Source organism: Brassica napus, chromosome A4 (assembly GCF_020379485.1).
Source record: "Brassica napus cultivar Da-Ae chromosome A4, Da-Ae, whole genome shotgun sequence".
Lineage (NCBI taxonomy): Eukaryota > Viridiplantae > Streptophyta > Magnoliopsida > Brassicales > Brassicaceae > Brassica > Brassica napus.
Window position 1 is genome coordinate 659464 of NC_063437.1, and position 20373 is coordinate 679836.

General features: G+C 33.7%; 2 protein-coding genes across 2 annotated transcripts; one reads left to right on the top strand and one right to left on the bottom strand.

Moving 5' to 3' along the window:
* Positions 1-231: 231 nt before the first annotated feature.
* On the top strand, positions 232-1109 carry LOC106444996 (brassinosteroid-responsive RING protein 1). The gene has a single exon (XM_013886466.3). It carries the CDS (start codon positions 322-324, stop codon positions 844-846), a length of 525 nt encoding a protein of 174 aa, XP_013741920.1. The 5' UTR covers positions 232-321; the 3' UTR covers positions 847-1109.
* Positions 1110-17334: 16225 nt separating this feature from the next.
* On the bottom strand, positions 17335-18127 carry LOC125608251 (bifunctional L-3-cyanoalanine synthase/cysteine synthase C1, mitochondrial-like). The gene is made up of 4 exons (XM_048778293.1): positions 18014-18127; positions 17884-17943; positions 17727-17807; positions 17335-17629 (listed from the first exon to the last, which is right to left on the bottom strand). Exons 1-4 carry the CDS (start codon positions 18119-18121, stop codon positions 17531-17533), a joined length of 348 nt encoding a protein of 115 aa, XP_048634250.1. The 5' UTR covers positions 18122-18127; the 3' UTR covers positions 17335-17530.
* Between the last annotated feature and the right edge of the window lie 2246 nt (positions 18128-20373).

Below are 20373 nucleotides of genomic sequence, written 5' to 3' on the forward strand. Positions count from 1 at the left end.
ATATATATATATAATATTAAAGATTTAGTTATAATAATTATTTTAAAATCCATAGATCTCAGCTTTGAACCATAGTCATAGACCAGTGGGTTCCCATCTTAATGGGGAAGTTCACGTAATAACGTCACAGCCAGTTAATTCTATCAAAATCGGATCTTACACGACACGGTGTCGTTTGAACAAATCTTGTACCTTCTTACATCTTTTTCTTCCTCTCACCTGCCCTATAAATGAACTCTTCTTATATTACTGAAAAAAAACCCAACTTTTATAAATCACAGCTCACACACACACTCTCTCTCTCTACAAACCCTAGCTCCAATGGGCTTTCCCGTAGGCTACACAGAGGTGTTTCTCCCGAAGCTCTTCGTACAAACACTTTCCATACTCAGCTTCATCAGAACCGTCGTCTTCTCCCTCTTCCGCTTCTTGGGCCTCTCCGACTTCCTCGAAACGGATCAAACCTGGCCCGACTACACATCTTACCCGACCCGAATACCCGAGCTCCCCTCCCCCTTCTCCGCCTTACTCATCCGCGAGATCTTACCCGTTATCAAGTTCGAAGAGGCCGTAACGAGCTCCTCCGGCGAAGATCTGCCGGAGAGCTGCGCCGTCTGTCTCTACGAGTTCGAAGGGGACCAAGAGATCCGACGGCTGAGAAACTGTCGACATATATTCCACCGGAGCTGTCTCGACCGTTGGATGGATCACGACCAGAAGACGTGTCCTCTTTGCAGAACACCGTTTGTTCCAGATGAGATGCAAGAAGAGTTTAATCAACGGCTATGGGCTGCTTCTGGTGTTCATGACTTCCACAGTGAGTTCTGTCCCGTTACGGAACTATAGAGATAGATTCTTTTGTGTCTCTTCTTCCTCTTTGTGTCTTTTTGTTTTTAACTTTTCACCACTGTACTTTTGATTTTGCGTTTTTCACCCTTGCTAACATTAGATTTGCCACGCTTTTATGCGTGTGGGTATATACATATGAATGAGATGAGCAATAAACAAAACAGAGTATAGTAGTAGATTGTTTGCTTTCTAAATAAAAAGTTTGGGTAGAGATGATTTGTCACCAATCTCAATGCAACAAAGTACTTTTTTTCTTGAAATTTAAAATTGAAAATATGTGTTGAGTTATCCATTTAGAGATAAACATATGCGAACCAAACTCAAACTGGACTAAAATGCTAAAAATACAAAAAAGAAATTAAATCCAAACTAAACAAGTTGGAGCTGAAAAACTGATTTGAACTCTAGATTTTAGTCCATCGACTCTCTATTTTGTGTTAACCCAGCATGTATTTGCAGATTGAAAGTTATGACCTTAAATTTCTATTTATAGTAACTCATGCTGTTTTAATTAATTCTGAGAGTTATCAACACATTAATAACTTTTTAACCGGGAGTAGTTAAGATCTTGTCAGTACTTGTCTCTCTGACCAGTGACCACATCTGTAAATTATGGTAATAAATATTTAAAAACTTATCTTTAGATTTAACCAAACGGATCTAAATTCAGTGGATCGTGGTAATGCGTGAAGTCAGAATCTGGTAACATGCTTGGTCTGCAGATCCATCAGTCAATTTCAAACGTAATAGTTAATTGAATATGATTTAATTCAAAATATATATAAAGAAAAACCAAAAAAATCCCTAAGTTTGACAAAAAAAAAAAAAAAAAAAACCAAAAAATCCCTAAGTTTGACCATTACTGATTTATTCATATATATTAGTAAGGTTTAAATTTCAATTGTTTGCTTAAAGTTTAAATATATAATCTGAATCAAGAAACCGTCTCAGATAGACCAATGCTGTTTAGCTTATACATTAATAAGTAAAACCCTGAAAATAAACTAAAATGATATTGAATTCTAGTCCCCTAATGTTCTGGAGTCCTTATAACCGAGAATCAGTATATGTTTGTTTTAATATAACAGTAGAACTTGATCCGCACGTACGTACGGGTGTTCATTTTCACATTTTTATAAAAAAATTAATGAAATTTTTGAACACATAAATTATTTAGATATCTTTTAGATATTAACAAATCTATCCGGATCCGGAAAGATCCGAGTCAGAACCCCGTCCGAAAATTTATAATATCCAAAAAAATTTTAATTTTAAACTCAATAATTCGATACCTAAAAAACTGATCCGTACCCGAACCGGTACCTAGATATCCATGTGATTTTGTAAGAAAATAAAAAATATTGACCAATTAAATTCTTGTCATGAATGAATCAGTTTCATTCAAACTTGAGAAATTATTTTGGTCATTACGTAAAATAAATGTTGTTAAATTATTATGGTAAATATAATTAATAAAGTAATTAAAAATGTAAAAATAAATCTAAAAATGTAATAAAAACATGTAAATTATATTTTGTATTCTATAATAAATGAAGTTGAATTATTTGAAAAAGACAATAAATAAAGTGATTTAAATTAGTTAAAAAGAAATGAAGAAAATGTAAGAAATGACTTAAAAATAGGTAAGAATTGTTTTGTCTTCTGTTAATAGAATTAGATGTGTTACTTAAATTTTTTTTTTTGCAGCAAACGGTTATTATATTACTCAAGTTTGAGGTGGTCTGGGTAGCCAGACCGAAATAGACAACCAATAAAATATAGAGATTTATGAAAAGAACGTGAATTCTTAGTTAACAAATCTGCAATCTTATTTTGCGTCCTTGGTAAATAGCTGATTTTGAAGTTCGAAAAACATAACTGAAAGGTTTGAATGATTTCCAGCTCAAAGATGTGTTACTTAATAGTTATAAGATTTACACCAACTTAAATGTTTATATACTTTATTCCTTAATTTGCTAAATTGGTGATATTGGCAACCGCAAAACTTTAACCGGATATTAGTATATGATAGACACAAGAAAATCTGTAACTACATATGAATATTATCGATATGTGCTAGATCATTAATTAGTAAAATATTGGCACCCACAAAACTTCATATACATATATATATATATATATATATATATATTCATAAAAATACAGATGAGAATGATGAGATTAAAATAATATAGTTATACAAAATACACACTGAAATATGCATCTGTTGAACTACGTCTTTATTATGTCATAGAAATATTTATATTGTAAATGCAAGCTTGATATAATTGTAGGTTAGGAAGTTTTTTTTTTGTCAACCTGTAGGTTTGGAAGATAGTTGTGAATAGTAGGATAAAAGGGAGAGGGAATCGTGGTCTGGTTAAATGAGAAAATTACACAATTTTCTCAATTAAATGAATAATGGCATGTTATTTTAAATAATTCAAATAATTAAAGGTAGAATCTTACTTTAGTTTTAATAGATTAGATTTGTAAAAAATAATAATAACATTGATAGTATTTATGCTTTCAATTCAGTGTAGAGATTAGAAGGTATTTTCTCAAAAAAAAATAAAAATCAGTGTCGAGATAGACAATTGAAGACGGTAGGTTAAAATGGGTCAAGTGGCATTTATTATTTGGGTAATGATTGAAAACATGACTATTACAAAACATCATCTTCTTGTATCATGTCTCCTCTAGATTTGATTTACTAGGAAATCTAGCTACTTTTCTAATAGACCAGTCAATCAGTAACAACAAAGCAATTTGAGTTAGCTTAGATGTCGTAGACTCAGCCCACATGGAATATACGTGCACAACACACTAGTAATATGTCAAATGTATAGGCTTAAAATTTTATTTATAAAATGTTGACAGCATCACTAGAATCTATTACAAACATGGTTACACAAAAACCTCCCATAACATTGACTGCACAGTTAGGAGTTCCTCATTACAAGAAATTGAATGTGTCTCCCATAAAGTTAAAGATATTAATATTAGAAATTTACATTTAAAAAAAAATAGTTGGACTAATCTATATAATATTATAGTCATTTTATTATGTATCGCGTTTACGTTAATTCTCAAAAGGGTTGATTAAAATGATACTCTTAATGATTATTATGTATCTTTTTGTCATTATTTTACTTTTCAAATTATTATTTAGGTTATTTTTTCTTTTTATTTGTCAAATAACTTATCTAATAAGGAAAATTTATAAAATTTTAAAACAAAATAGTGTGATTCATAAAAAATTTCACAAAATAATCTTGATTTTAAAGTAAAGAAAATATCTTCCATTAAAAGATAATGTTTTCTTTTTCTTTTTTTATTTATTTAATTTTACTATTTTATAATTCCCCAAATAGAATATATAATAAAGATAACATTTATAAATTTTAAAAAATTTATATATATATATATATAATGTGATTTCATAAAATAATATATACTAAATTATACATAATCTTACTAAAATATATTTACAAATATTAGATTAAATCAAAGTAAACGCAAATAAAAAAATTAATCAAAATTTTATTCTATAGAACTAGGCATGGGCATTTCAAATATCGGATCGGTTCGGTCCGGGTATTTTGGGTATCAGGTAGTTAGGGTAGGAGGCTAGAGAACCTATTTACTACCTGACCTATTCTCGTTTTGGTTCTTTCGGTTTGGTTCGGTTCAAATAATTCGGGTTTGGTTTGGTCCAGATAGTCAAACTAGGAACCGGAAAAAAAAATTTGGTTTTCATTTGGTTCCAGTTCAGTTGTTTCGGGTAGTTTGGATAATTCGGATAAAATATCGGTTACCTGGGGTAAAATATCGAATAATTATGATGATTCAAATAAAAAATTTGGACATTTGAAATTATTTTGGATAATACTATTAAGATACTTTTGGAAACTTTATAATAATTAGTTTTCTTCAAAAAAAAATTTAGTACTTTTAATAGATTTTTAAATTATAAATATATATTTTATTATGTTATATGTATACATAGTTAATATTTGGGTACCCGTTCGGTTCTCGGTTCGGTTTGGTTATTTTGGATATAAAAATATAGGAACCATTGAGGTATTTGTGGGTTTCGATCCGGTTCCGGTTTCAGATATTTTGGTTTGGTTCCGGTTCGATTCTTCAGTTCTTGTTTTTGCCCAGGCCTATATAGAACAAAATATTATAGTTGAACAAGTTCATGCACTCTAGCTTATCCATGTACATCATTAAAGACAACAATAACTATAGACTTGCGTTGAAGTTTAGTTCGGTGTTTCTTCAAGCAGTATTCATTCAAGTTCTAAACTGTGAGCATATTCAAACCCATAGTAGTTTTGCTCATAAGAGCTTATTAACACAAAAGATAAATAGCTCAAATGAGCTTTATTATGAAAATGAAAGTGAAGAAGCGGAAGAGATTGAGTTTGTCACCAAGAAAAGAAAGATTGGTGAAACAATATTGATTTTCCAAAGTTCAGGTTTTGATTACATAGCATAGCATGAATATTTATATGGAAACTCATGAGGTAAACCCTAACTATATAGGCTAATGGGCTTTTCACAAGATACAAAATGGGTTTCATTTGGATCCTCTAATATAAACAAGCTACTGATCGGCTTGCTATAAAAAAATAAGATTTCCCCTTTTAGTTATTTGTTGCTGTATCTTTGAGACTCACGCTGGTGCTTTCAAGTCAGTAACTTCCTTCTCAATCCGAATAACATACCAAATCAATGAAAAGGAATTTAGTTAGGTGTTGAGAATACAACAGATGAAACATATGGTATTGTAAAAAAAAGTTAAATCAAGAATAATTGTTAATTAACCTTTGTATCTATCAAGGTTCCTGTAATGTTATGTAGCAGTAAGATATGATCAATATATAAAGGAAACCAAAAAATTAACAATAGAGAAAGGTGAACCTCATTGATGTCCGGAGCCATGTTCTTGAGTGTATCCAATCGTTGATCCATTTGTTTGGTTTTGGTTCTATTTTTCCATTTGTTCGGTTTAGTGCAGATTGGACACTCATTTTCTCCCAACAATGTTATAAATATAATTATTATATATTACCAGCAAAATCTCAATTGACTAGATTTTACCAGCATAAAATCTCTATTTGAGCCAGAAAATGCTTTTATTGCGAAATATCAATACTATTAAATGGGAATAAATCTTAAAAAATATACCTATAAAAGTTGTTGGACCTGATATAAACGTAATGGGTCCACATATGTTTGGGTATTTATGATCCTAAAAAAAAATCAAAATATCTAAAAAATCTGAAAAATATTCGAAACTCCAAACAAATACCCAAAAATTCAAATATCTAAAAATTCAAAATCTTATTCAAAATCTGACACGATGAACTGAAGAAACCCACTTTTTTTTTAATTTGAAAATTTACCTGAAATCAAAAACTATAATCGTAAACCAAAAACTCAAAAAAAATATCTATAATACCAGAAACATATTCGAAATATCCAAATATACCTAATAAACACAACATATTTATGATCGGGTATAGGGTAGGATCCGGACTCAAACAAAGATCTGCAGGTCCAAAAAAACCCAATAAGTTCTCTTCTCTCGACCTGAACTAAACCTATATTTTCGGGTCGGTTCGGTTTGTTTTTTTTAAATCCATATATAATTCTCATGCCTAAAAGAAACTTACGTAAAAGTGTACATAGAAAATCTCAAATAAACTAAGTGTCCGAATGGAGGAGCGGGACAAGTGCAGATCTCATGCACATGCAGTTCTCCCGCACTGCATTCACCATTCACCCTTTTCTGTTTGCAAAAGCAGTTCAAGCGGGAGATCTGCATGCAATTCAATATTTTTTGTCTTTTTATGGAAAAAATAGAAAAAGGAGGAGATCTGCATGCAGATCTCACCGGCCAACATTTGGTGGTGTTGATATACTTTTTTTTTGGGTCAATAAATAACTTTGTTACAACACATAACTTTAAAAATATATTTATCTAGTTTTATGAATACAATATTTTTATTTTATTTTATTTACTACTTTAACAATTTAAAATTATCATTCTCTACTTATTATTTTTGTCATATAATTTTTAATTTTTATAAATAAAAAAATAAAAGAAGTATAAGTATCTTATTAAACATTTACATGCATTTCAGCCGATGCTATAACATCTAAGATATTTGTTTAGATATTTAAGTGTCATTTTTATTGTTCTAATATATGATCTATAGTTTTGAACTGATTTTGTCATTCATAAATTATAATAAATTATTTGATCTGGTTCTCTCCTACATGATCCGCTTGATCAGCACTTGTCCCGCTTGACCTGCACTTGTCCTGCTTGATCTGGATGATCTGTTTGATCTGTCGTGTTTGAACTGCTTTTACCATTCGAAACCTTAGACTTTGTATTATAATATGATTCAAAAATCTGCGCTTTCCAAACGGGTCAAAATCTAGGTAACATAATTATTCTTCCAATATCGAACCTCAATTTTAAACAACCATTTATTTATGACATTTTTATTTTGGTGGGCCGTGTCACAATCTTTTGCTCCCAAGATGAAGATCTTATAGTAAAAAGACTTTCTTCATCAACTCAAACCAAAACCATATCAGTCCACTGAAACTCGCTTCATTGTTTCTACTTCTTTCCTTAGCTCATCAAACAGAATAGACGACATATATATCTCTCCAAAGCTCGCATGAACCGTCTGTACTAGGTGATAGACCGCGGTCCACGGATCAGTACATGGAGCCGAACCAGCATGAAGATCAGGACGTTCTGAAGTTTTCAACCGAGGTTCATGATTTTCACCATACTGGCCAGACTGACCGGACTGTCCCAAATGCATCCGGATGGGAGCTTTGGCTGGAACCATGGCCAGATGATCGATTTCACTGTACTAGACTTTGTCTTCACAGTCCTGTTTTCCATTTGATGAAGAACAGTCGAGACGGAATCGCATTCGGACGCACCAATCCTGAGATAGGTCATCGCTACTCAATTCTGGACTGTACCGTACGTACTGCCCGCACGACCGGATTGGAACTTCTTCAAAACTCACGACCAGACGATCGAATCCCTCGTACTGAATCTCGGCTTTCCCGACCTGTTTTGCATTCTAAGAAGAATGGTCGTGGCAGATTTCAATTTGATCGAATGGATTTCAAGTTAGGCCGTGCAACTTCATTTCCGGCTAGTTTGGACTGTCCTGATCGCGTACTGGCCCTGTCCGCGGGACATGCTGAAGGTTCAGTGAATCTGGACAATAGAATTTGAAGGGTTCACTTGCAGTCAATGTTAATTTTCGTGCCTTGACCAGATCTGGTCAATTTTATCATTTTCTATGTTTAGATTTCCCACATTTTTCTTTAAGTCTTTTGACTAGAACTTCTATATAATGTAACCATCAGATCTGAATAAGATAATTTCGTTTTGCTTTCATTCTTTTGAGTTTTTACTCTCTTTGTTCTTTGTTAGAACATTTCTTAGTTTTTTGGTGAGGTTATCTCCAAGTTTCGATCCTTCTTTTGTTGGACCGGTGCGTCACATCCGGCAACGATCGAAGTCTGGTAGTATCATTGGGTCATCCGCAACCCTTTGTGTCACCGTTCATACCATCAGTTCTCTTTCCTTACGGATCGAGTTCATATCTTTCCAATCCGGTTGAGTGTTCGTTCCTTAGGGTTCTTCAAGTGGTATCAGAGCCACTCTTCCGGTATTGTCTATTTCATTCATCTTTCTCATCTTCCATTTTCTTATAAAAACTTCTTCTTCTATCTTTCTTAAATCCGGGCCCCTCATTACCATCCACCATATCAAAAAAAAGAAAAGAAAGAAAGATCCACATAAAAAAAAAAATAGAAATCGAAAGTTTCATTTGGGGATTGGTGGTGGAAGAGAAAGCCTGCTGGCTGAGGAGAAACCCAGCCTTTGAGGTGGTTAAAACGGATTTCAAAAAAAACAAAAATCTCTTATCTATCTATCTTGAGAAAATTCCCTTGTTAGCTTGGATTTGCCCATTGGGATTCTTTGATTTGTTCTCTCAGAACATTGAGTAGAAACTTGTGTGTGTCACCTAAATCTGAGAGAAACACTTGTGTGGGTGAGGATCAAACACTTGAGAGTGTGAGGTTTTTATCTACTAACTTTTGTGTTGAGATTTTTCAGGTTTACGATGTTTGGTCTCCAAAGGAAAAGTAACAAGGAGAAGCACCCACGACTTTCTGTCTCTCAAACCTCCTTTAAATCTTCTTTGAATTATTTTGATGAGTGTGTTAGTGTGCAGGAAAAACCAAACAGGTGGAGCAAAGAGCATGTCAATACATCCAAAGGTGAATCTGATCCAAGAAGGCGATTGCTTCAGTTTGATGTCCAACAATTTTGTGATAACTTTGTGAAGGGTGTGGACAAAGCCCTCAAGGACGTCAGCAAGAGCCAAAAGAAGAGCACATCCACACGTGCCCCAGTAGCTGAGCCATCCTTTTCCATCAGTAAGAAAACCCAAGGTGAATCTGAAAACTGTTTTGAAGAATTTAATGATTTTTCAGATTCTTCACCTATATTTGATGAAACTGATGAAGAACCAATTGGAAATTTGATGTCTTGTGAAGAGAGTTGTGATCTTACTTATCTTGAATCTGAGTTTATAAATGATAATGAACAGGCTAATGTAGAACTAACTGTTTTGCAACCGGAGCATCCGAGTAGCCTTGTTTTGTCTCATCAGGTTTTTGAGGAAGAGCCACTGAATTTTCCACATCAGTGCCCGTGTCTTGACACTTGGATATCTTTGGATGATGGTCCAGATCCTATGTTTGATGAGGAGGACGAATCTGGTCCAGTATTTGATGATGAAGAAACAAGCATCATGTCCACCTTCATGAAGAGCCATCTTTGCTTTGATTCCGGCACAACTACTGCTCCTTCATCTCCTGCCCTTTTGCTTCATGATCTTCAAGAGCACTGTGAGGAACCTTCTTCTCTTAATTCTCTGCCTGACATGGTTGTGAAAGTCAGTACTGATGATGTAATTCGTTTTGGTCTTGACAAGATGAAAATTTTTTGTGTTTCAAAATCTGTTTTTGATAACATGATTAATTCTTTAAAAATCTTTGAACCTGATAAATGTCTTGATCAATCACGTTTTCAAAATGTCAATGGCATTACTTCTGGAATTATTTTGAGCTCTGATCAGTTCTTGGAACATAACAAAGGTTTTCATCTTCTTGGAAGGCCATTTGATCTTGATTTGCAACAAACTGATTTTTGTGCTGAAAAATCTCTTGATTCGTTAGTTTGCAAAGGAAATAGCTTTGATCTGAGTTCTTCTAGACATGTACTGATCACTGATGAATTGTTTGCATCCTCTTATGCCTTGGACGAAATTTTGATTCAGAAGTTGCTGGAACAGAAATCACTTGAAACTGAAAATGATTTTCGTGATCTTGAATTTTGTGGTTCTGTTTTGCAGCCTGATCTCTTGAGTTTTGAAACTGATAATACTTGGCATTTTCTGAGATCATTTCGTGATAATGGTGTTGTCTTGAGTTCTGATGATATTTTGGTTTACAACACATTCTTTGAGAAATGCCTTGAACTTTTGATAAATGATTCTCAAACTGAACTTAAGCTTGTGTGTTCAGATGTTGGGAAGGATATACCCATTTTGAAAATGAATACTGTTGTTGCGTATCTTGATAAAATTCTTGTCTGTAATAGTTACTTTGATGAGCACCTTGAAAGGCTGAAAAATGTGCAATTTGTTCTTGGAAAAGATATCTTGATTTGTGATTTGAACAAATATTTATCTTGCACATTTGATCCTGGTCTTTTAGTGTTTGAGTTGAGTATCCAGGAAAGACAGGTTCAACCTCTGAATGAAAGCATTGGCCGTGCCCAACAACCTCAGATTTGGAAAAGCTTTGTTGTTCAAACCGGCTACCTTGGTGCCAGCGACAGAGGTTCAGTCCAAGAAGGATATCTCAAGAGCCCGAAGGTCTTTTGTCTTGAATCCAATTTTACAAGAAAGCCAACTCATCAAGGATTCACTGAGGCTTGGAATCGCATGAAAAGCTTCACGGATGAAGAAGTTATGAATTTTCCAAACCGGAGGTTCTTCAGTCCATCTATCTGCGAGTACTAGATTTCTAAAGGAGATTCATGCCCCAGAAAGAATCGGCCTGAGCCAAAACCGATCCTCCATGAACCAAAGGTGTTTCCTCAGTCATTCTCCTGTCTAAACCAAAAGCACTGTAAGGATCATGAGTTGATTGCCTCTACTCTTCATGAAAATGTTTTGAAACCGAGAATTTCAAAAAGAAAATGTATTCTTACTTGGTTGAAAAACGTTTTGCTCAAACCTTTTCATGAATTGATTTCATTGAGCTGTGCTTTGAAAGAGATTTGGTGTAGGAAAAAGTATGAACTAAAATTTCTTAGGCCAAAGCATTCTTTTGATTTCGTTCATGATGATAATTTTTCAAATTTGGCATTGTCTCTTTCTTTCCATAACAGTTTCTCACCTTGGCCTGATTTTGAGATTGATAAATCAATTTTTGGCAACCAGCTTACTTGCGTAATGCTTGCCCACGTCCTTGATGATTATCCTAAGTGCTTGGATCATGTTTTTGGTGTCTTAAGGATAGAGAAACCCTTTGATTATTCCTTTACCAGATTTGATGTGGTTTCTCTAGTTGCTTTGAATAAACAGGATAAGCATGATCAGTTTCTAAGGAGAGCAAGCACCAATGGACGCCAAAGTACTTGGAATTCCTTGATAAAAATGACTTCAAAACTCCAAGGAAGTTTCTGTCCATATTTTTCATTCCCTGAATTTTCCATGAATTTTAATTCCTTTGTATCTGATTCATCTCTTTTTGATATATGTACTTTGGATTTGAGGACAAATCCTTTTGAAGAAGGAGGGAATGATAGACCGCGGTCCACGGATCAGTACATGGAGCCGAACCAGCATGAAGATCAGGACGTTCTGAAGTTTTCAACCGAGGTTCATGATTTTCACCATACTGGCCAGACTGACCGGACTGTCCCAAATGCATCTGGATGGGAGCTTTGGCTGGAACCATGGCCAGATGATCGATTTCACTGTACTAGACTTTGTCTTCACCGTCCTGTTTTCCATTTGATGAAGAACAGTCGAGACGGAATCGCATTCGGACGCACCAATCCTGAGATAGGTCATCGCTACTCAATTCTGGACTGTACCGTACGTACTGCCCGCACGACCGGATTGGAACTTCTTCAAAACTCACGACCTGACGATCGAATCCCTCGTACTGAATCTCGGCTTTCCTGACCTGTTTTGCATTCTAAGAAGAATGGTCGTGGCAGATTTCAATTTGATCGAATGAATTTCAAGTTAGGCCGTGCAACTTCATTTCCGGCTAGTTTGGACTGTCCTGATCGCGTACTGGCCCTGTCCGCGGGACATGCTGAAGGTTCAGTGAATCTGGACAATAGAATTTGAAGGGTTCACTTGCAGTCAATGTTAATTTTCGTGCCTTGACCAGATCTGGTCAATTTTATCATTTTCTATGTTTAGATTTCCCACATTTTTCTTTAAGTCTTTTGACTAGAACTTCTATATAATGTAACCATCAGATCTGAATAAGATAATTTTCGTTTTGCTTTCATTCTTTTGAGTTTTTACTCTCTTTGTTCTTTGTTAGAACATTTCTTAGTTTCTTGGTGAGGTTATCTCCAAGTTTCGATCCTTCTTTTGTTGGACCGGTGCGTCACATCCGGCAACGATCGAAGTCTGGTAGTATCATTGGGTCATCCGCAACTCTTTGTGTCACCGTTCATACCATCAGTTCTCTTTCCTTACGGATCGAGTTCATATCTTTCCAATCCGGTTGAGTGTTCGTTCCTTAGGGTTCTTCACTAGGCCTGGGACTTTTATCCGATATCTGGATTCGATCTGGATCCGATCTGAAAATCCGGAGGAATCAAATCCGGATCCGGATAGTAAAATGTTGGATCCGTCAAAGCCGGATCCGGATTCGGATATATTGACTTTTTGGTCCGGATATCCGAATACGTAAGTTTTATTAATAACTATTTCAAAAATAGTAATATATATATATATATATATAAACTAATTTTATTTAATATATTTTCATTTTTATAATAGTATATATAAATTTTATGTAAATATTGTAATATTATACATAGAAATAATTAAAAACATTATATATATTTTTATTTTAAATTATTGTTAATATTTTATATATATTAATATTATTATATTTATTTATTTTAAGGATCTAGATCCGAATCCGGATGTCCGCCGGATATTACAATTTTTAGAAGGATAACCGACACCCGGATATCCGAGAATCCCGGATCCGGATAAGGATAGTAAAATTATGGATCCGCCGGATAAAGATCCAATTCGGATACCTTAAAATTGCCCGGATACCCGATCCGTCTCAGGCCTAGTCTATACCACATTAACACAATACAAGTTCACACGTTCGATTAAACCATAACACAGATCATAACCAAACTCAAGAACAGTAGTTTTTATGTCTCCTCTCTTACCACAATGAGTTTCCCTTTGTTCTCTGGCATTTTCGCCAGTCTAATTGCTGCCACAGTGTTAGCACCAGATGATATCCCAACCTACAGGTTAGGGTTCAGCACCAGAAATAAACAAACAAACCATTTAATCATTTATCTCATTAATCTTTCAAAGAAAATGCGCCTATTCATCTCAGATTTGGGAGTCATTGATGAAAGGTATATTGCTAAACAAATATACTGTCAGCTAGGAAGGGATTATGAGAATATTGAGAGACACTTCGATGGGGAAAATGAAGCTGTTCATTATTAGGTATGTGTTTCAAACTGCGGTTTATATGATATGGAGAGAAAGGAACAGAAGAAGGCATGGAGAAGATGCTTCCCTAATTGATTTGCTGATAAAACTGATCGATAAGAATATGAGAAACAAACTTACTCTTGTGCAAAGGAAAGGAGATAGGAAGATTGGTATAGGAATGGCCTACTGGTTTGAAACTAGATAGGTAAGGATATGAAGCAAGTTGCTATTACATACTTGAAACTGTAATTGGATAAGTAGATAGAAACGAGTTGGTCTGAAGACACAAAAGATGTAAAAGGTCTTTCTTTTTGAATTTAAATTTTTACATTTTAATTCAAAAAAAAAAAAAACTCACCATGAGACCTTCTTTCAATGCCAATTCTCTAGCCACTCACTACTAACCTGCAAGTATACTCAAAACATAGGCGTATACAACGTTGTAACCCCTCATCAGTTTTTATATCTTACTCTATATGATCTAGATGACTTACACTAATTTTATATGATTAATTTTTGTAAAGAAGGTTTTTGATTTGAATATATTTTACTTTTCCTTCAAGAAAATAAGTTGATAGAATACGAAAATGATGGAAGCTCTAAGCATTGTACATTACCTCAAGAACACTTTCCATGACATCCATATTCAAGATATCTGGTTTAAATCCAACCCCATTACCTGTGATTGCATGTGGACCTAACCCCAATTTCAAAACTCTAACCATAAAAAAAAAAAAAATCTCACTTCTTGTTGGACAAACATTGATGACCGACGTCCGTAATTTCATGGAATTATCACCAGTTCTAGCCAAGGCTGCTCAAGACAACCGAGTGTACAAAATTGATTTTTTGACAATCCATTTGGATCACTAAACAGCTACAACGACCTAATGAAAAGATCGATTTCATGCCGGTAATACCAAAGCTCACTATGTCAAGAGCATTATAAAGTATTTCAATAAAAACAACACGACTTAGGGGCTCATCATCTCCAGACTCCAAACAGTCCCAGAAGGTTTGGATATCAGTGATATTTACCTATATTGCATTATCATGTTATGCAATGGTGAAATGGCTATCGGAAATACATACTTGGACAAACTTGGATTGGAAGAAACAAAAACCACATGAGATCAATGTTGAAAACACACCAAAAATTAATTGCACGTGTATTTTAACTACTGTGTTACCTAACAACGCTCACTACAATAGAAGCGATAATAACATGCCATCCCAACAACATAAGAATAGATATGAACAAAGCTACTACTATAAGCAAATGAATTTATTTATTTTCATATGAAGCCCACTCATCCAGTATTCCCGTTCTTATATTTGTTCGCCTAGCTATTACTTATTCCGTTTACGTTTTGAAATAATACATATACTATCTGTCTGGTTCCAAAAAAATACACACTTCGCATTTATTGATAAAATAACATTCCGCCACATGCATGATAGAATTCCAAACTATAAATAAATTATTGATCTTCAAGAACGTCGCGATTTTCCTATCAACAACTTTGGACAAATTACAAAAGCATTACAATATTCTGAATCTCGAAACCGTCTTTTTTTTCTCACAAATTTCATTAATTCAAATTTAAGGTGCTACGACGATTTCATCCGGAGATGTGCTCGACGATAAAATGAACAACAATAACATGAAAACAATAAAACAGAAGATATAAGTATTAAAGGGAGAGACTAGCTCGAAAACGTATCAAAAGGACTAATGACATTAAGCTTTATATTAACTTAAAAAAACGAAAACAATAAAAACTGAATCTTATTCCAGTCCTTATAATTGATAATCAACATTTATTTACTTCTTCTATTTTAAAATAAGTAATGTTTGAGGTTTTTGCACAACCATTAATGAATTATTAATTTTTAGTTTATCTCGGTTTGTATAAAAACAACATTAACTATAACTAAGTGATATCACTTAATCAAAAAAATTAAATATATCTAAAATATTACTTAAAAGTGATTTTTTTATTCTAAAACATCCCTTAAAGTGAAAAGAAAGAAGTATAACATTTTACTGTGCATGTATTTTATAGTATTTGGAAGATAGAGGAGACATTCAATTCAATGTAGCGATAGATAATTGAAGAGGATAGGTTAAAATGGGTCAAGTGGCATTTACTATTTGGGTAATGATTGAAAACATGACTATTACAAATCGTCATCATCATCTTGTATCATGTCTGTTCTAGATTTGATTTACCAGAGAATCTAGCTAGTTTTTCTACGAGACCTATCAATCAGTAACAACAAAGCAATTTGAGTTAGCTTAGATGGTCGTAGACTCAGCCCACATATGGAATATCCGAATATACATGCACAAGAAACTAGTGATATGGCAAATGTATTGGCTTAAAATTTTATTTATAAATTTATAAGATGTTGACAACATCTTTGGACTCGAGTATAAACATGGTTGTACAGGAACCTCCGAAAACATTGACTGCACAGTTAGAACCCGGAGCATAGTGGTTGGCTCCACCTCGAAGTCTTATTAAAATGTTTTGTTTGAAGAAGTCGTAATAAAATGTATTGCTGGCACCGAGTTGTATTCTTTTTCGTGAAGCTCATGCACTGGGATTTTGTAATTTCTTCTCTTATTCAATTAGGCTACACGAGAACAAGCACATGCACTCTATCTAGCTTACCCCCTCCCCCCACACACACATATCATTAAAGTCTGCTATAGCTATAGACTTGCGTTGAAGTTTAGTTCGGTGCTGATCGGCTTGTTATGCAAAGGATTTTCCCTTTTAGTTATCTGTTGCCGTGTCCTTGAGCCTCTCCCTCACATTGGTGCTTTTCAAGTCAGTAGCTGCCTTGACAATCTGAATGATATACTAAATTAATGAGAAGAAATCTAGTACATGTCGAGAATACATGGTATTTTAAAAGAAAAGTTAAATCAAGAAAAATGTTAATTAACCTTTATATCTATCTAGTTCCTGTAATGTATGTAGCAGTAAGAGAATCACTACGATGTGATCAATTTATAGAGGGAAGTGAAACCCAACAACAGAGAAAGGTGAAGTTCATTGCTGTGTGTACAAATCCTTGATCCATTTGTTTCGTTTTGGTCTCCCAAAACTATTCTATTTATATGGATTACCAGCAAAATTTAAATTCATAAAAGAGCCAGAAAATGCTTTTATTTTTAATAGGAATAGGCATTTTGGTTTAAATTCAGGTTTGGTTTGAGTTCAATTCGGCTTGGTGTAGAGCTTAAAAATCTTTAACCAGTTAACCAAAATTAGTTCGTGTTCAGTTAAGTTTGGCTTTAGTTCTATTTTAGTATTTTTGTTTTTCTTCAGTTCAATTTGTTTGTCTAAGTTCAATTTGGTTTTGTTTGTGTTTGTTCAGTTTGATCAAATTGATTTTTTTTTAAAAAAGTTTGTTCTAATTCGATTACAAAAATATATTTTTATAAAAACATAAAACAAATTATCATATCTAATTTGATTACAAAATATATTTTTATAAAAACATAAAACAAATTATCATTTGAAAATAAATCAATATTTTCTTAATTATTTCGTATTTAAATGTAAAATCAAACTTTACCAGCAAAATCTCAATTGACTAGATTTTATCAGCATAAAAATCTCTATTTGAGCCACAAAATGCTTTTATTATTTCCAATATGAAACATTAATAAAATTATTCTTCCAATATCTAACATTAACATAAAACAACCATTTATTTATGACATTTTTATTTTGCTGGGCGGTGTCACAATCTTTTGCTCCCAAGATGAAGATCTTTTAGTAAAGAATCTTTCTTCATCAACTCAAACCAAAACCAAATCAATCCACTGAAACTGGCTTCATCGCTTCTGCTTCTTTCCTCAGCTCATCAAACAGAACAGACGACAGATATCTTTCTCCAAAGCTCGCATGAATCGTCTGTTCAACATAAACAGAATGCAAGTTTCCAACGTCCGGTTAAACCATAGCACCGATAATAAAAAAACTCAAGTGAGGTTTTGTTTCTCTGTCTTACCACAATGAGTTTGCCTTTGTTCTCTGGCATTTTCGCCAGTCTAATGGCTGCCACAGTGTTAGCCCCAGAGGATATCCCAACCTACAAGTTATGGCTTGTTTAATAAAGAAAAAAGAATTATCTAATTATTCTCCCAAAAAAGAAGAAAAAAACTCACCATGAGACCTTCTTTCAATGCCAATTCTCTAGCCATCTTGATAGCATCCTCACTACTAACCTGCATGTATACTCAAAAGATAAGCTTTTACAAGTTGATAGAATGCAAAAAAAAAAAGGAAGTACATTACCTCAAGAACGCTCTCCATAACATCCATATCCAAGATATCCGGTTTAAATCCAACCCCATTACCTGTGATTGCATGTGGACCTAACCCCAATTTCAAAACTCTAACCATAAAAAAAAAAAAAAAATCTCACTTCTTGTTGGACAAACATTGATGACCGACGTCCGTAATTTCATGGAATTATCACCAGTTCTAGCCAAGGCTGCTCAAGACAACCGAGTGTACAAAATTGATTTTTTGACAATCCATTTGGATCACTAAACAGCTACAACGACCTAATGAAAAGATCGATTTCATGCCGGTAATACCAAAGCTCACTATGTCAAGAGCATTATAAAGTATTTCAATAAAAACAACACGACTTAGGGGCTCATCATCTCCAGACTCCAAACAGTCCCAGAAGGTTTGGATATCAGTGATATTTACCTATATTGCATTATCATGTTATGCAATGGTGAAATGGCTATCGGAAATACATACTTGGACAAACTTGGATTGGAAGAAACAAAAACCACATGAGATCAATGTTGAAAACACACCAAAAATTAATTGCACGTGTATTTTAACTACTGTGTTACCTAACAACGCTCACTACAATAGAAGCGATAATAACATGCCATCCCAACAACATAAGAATAGATATGAACAAAGCTACTACTATAAGCAAATGAATTTATTTATTTTCATATGAAGCCCACTCATCCAGTATTCCCGTTCTTATATTTGTTCGCCTAGCTATTACTTATTCCGTTTACGTTTTGAAATAATACATATACTATCTGTCTGGTTCCAAAAAAATACACACTTCGCATTTATTGATAAAATAACATTCCGCCACATGCATGATAGAATTCCAAACTATAAATAAATTATTGATCTTCAAGAACGTCGCGATTTTCCTATCAACAACTTTGGACAAATTACAAAAGCATTACAATATTCTGAATCTCGAAACCGTCTTTTTTTTCTCACAAATTTCATTAATTCAAATTTAAGGTGCTACGACGATTTCATCCGGAGATGTGCTCGACGATAAAATGAACAACAATAACATGAAAACAATAAAACAGAAGATATAAGTATTAAAGGGAGAGACTAGCTCGAAAACGTATCAAAAGGACTAATGACATTAAGCTTTATATTAACTTAAAAAAACGAAAACAATAAAAACTGAATCTTATTCCAGTCCTTATAATTGATAATCAACATTTATTTACTTCTTCTATTTCAAAATAAGTAATGTTTGAGGTTTTTGCACAACCATTAATGAATTATTAATTTTTAGTTTATCTCGGTTTGTATAAAAACAACATTAACTATAACTAAGTGATATCACTTAATCAAAAAAATTAAATATATCTAAAATATTACTTAAAAGTGATTTTTTTATTCTAAAACATCGCTTAAAGTGAAAAGAAAGAAGTATAACATTTTACTGTGCATGTATTTTATAGTATTTGGAAGATAGAGGAGACATTCAATTCAATGTAGCGATAGATAATTGAAGAGGATAGGTTAAAATGGGTCAAGTGGCATTTACTATTTGGGTAATGATTGAAAACATGACTATTACAAATCGTCATCATCATCTTGTATCATGTCTGTTCTAGATTTGATTTACCAGAGAATCTAGCTAGTTTTTCTACGAGACCTATCAATCAGTAACAACAAAGCAATTTGAGTTAGCTTAGATGGTCGTAGACTCAGCCCACATATGGAATATCCGAATATACATGCACAAGAAACTAGTGATATGGCAAATGTATTGGCTTAAAATTTTATTTATAAATTTATAAGATGTTGACAACATCTTTGGACTCGAGTATAAACATGGTTGTACAGGAACCTCCGAAAACATTGACTGCACAGTTAGAACCCGGAGCATAGTGGTTGGCTCCACCTCGAAGTCTTATTAAAATGTTTTGTTTGAAGAAGTCGTAATAAAATGTATTGCTGGCACCGAGTTGTATTCTTTTTCTTGAAGCTCATGCACTGGGATTTTGTAATTTCTTCTCTTATTCAATTAGGCTACACGAGAACAAGCACATGCACTCTATCTAGCTTACCCCCTCCCCCCACACACACATATCATTAAAGTCTGCTATAGCTATAGACTTGCGTTGAAGTTTAGTTCGGTGCTGATCGGCTTGTTATGCAAAGGATTTTCCCTTTTAGTTATCTGTTGCCGTGTCCTTGAGCCTCTCCCTCACATTGGTGCTTTTCAAGTCAGTAGCTGCCTTGACAATCTGAATGATATACTAAATTAATGAGAAGAAATCTAGTACATGTCGAGAATACATGGTATTTTAAAAGAAAAGTTAAATCAAGAAAAATGTTAATTAACCTTTATATCTATCTAGTTC

What these genes read in the sequence shown, in the direction of transcription:
- LOC106444996 (XM_013886466.3), top strand. Translation starts at nt 322, where the DNA reads ATGGGCTTTCCCGTAGGCTACACAGAGGTGTTTCTCCCGAAGCTCTTC.
- LOC125608251 (XM_048778293.1), bottom strand. Translation starts at nt 18,121, where the DNA reads ATGGTTAGAGTTTTGAAATTGGGGTTAGGTCCACATGCAATCACAGGT. An exon ending in CATTGAAAGAAGGTCTCATG is followed by an intron (nt 17,808 to 17,883) that starts GTGAGTTTTTTT and finishes CATAACTTGTAG; the next exon opens with GTTGGGATATCCTCTGGGGC. An exon ending in ACAAAGGCAAACTCATTGTG is followed by an intron (nt 17,630 to 17,726) that starts GTAAGACAGAGA and finishes TATGTTGAACAG; the next exon opens with ACGATTCATGCGAGCTTTGG.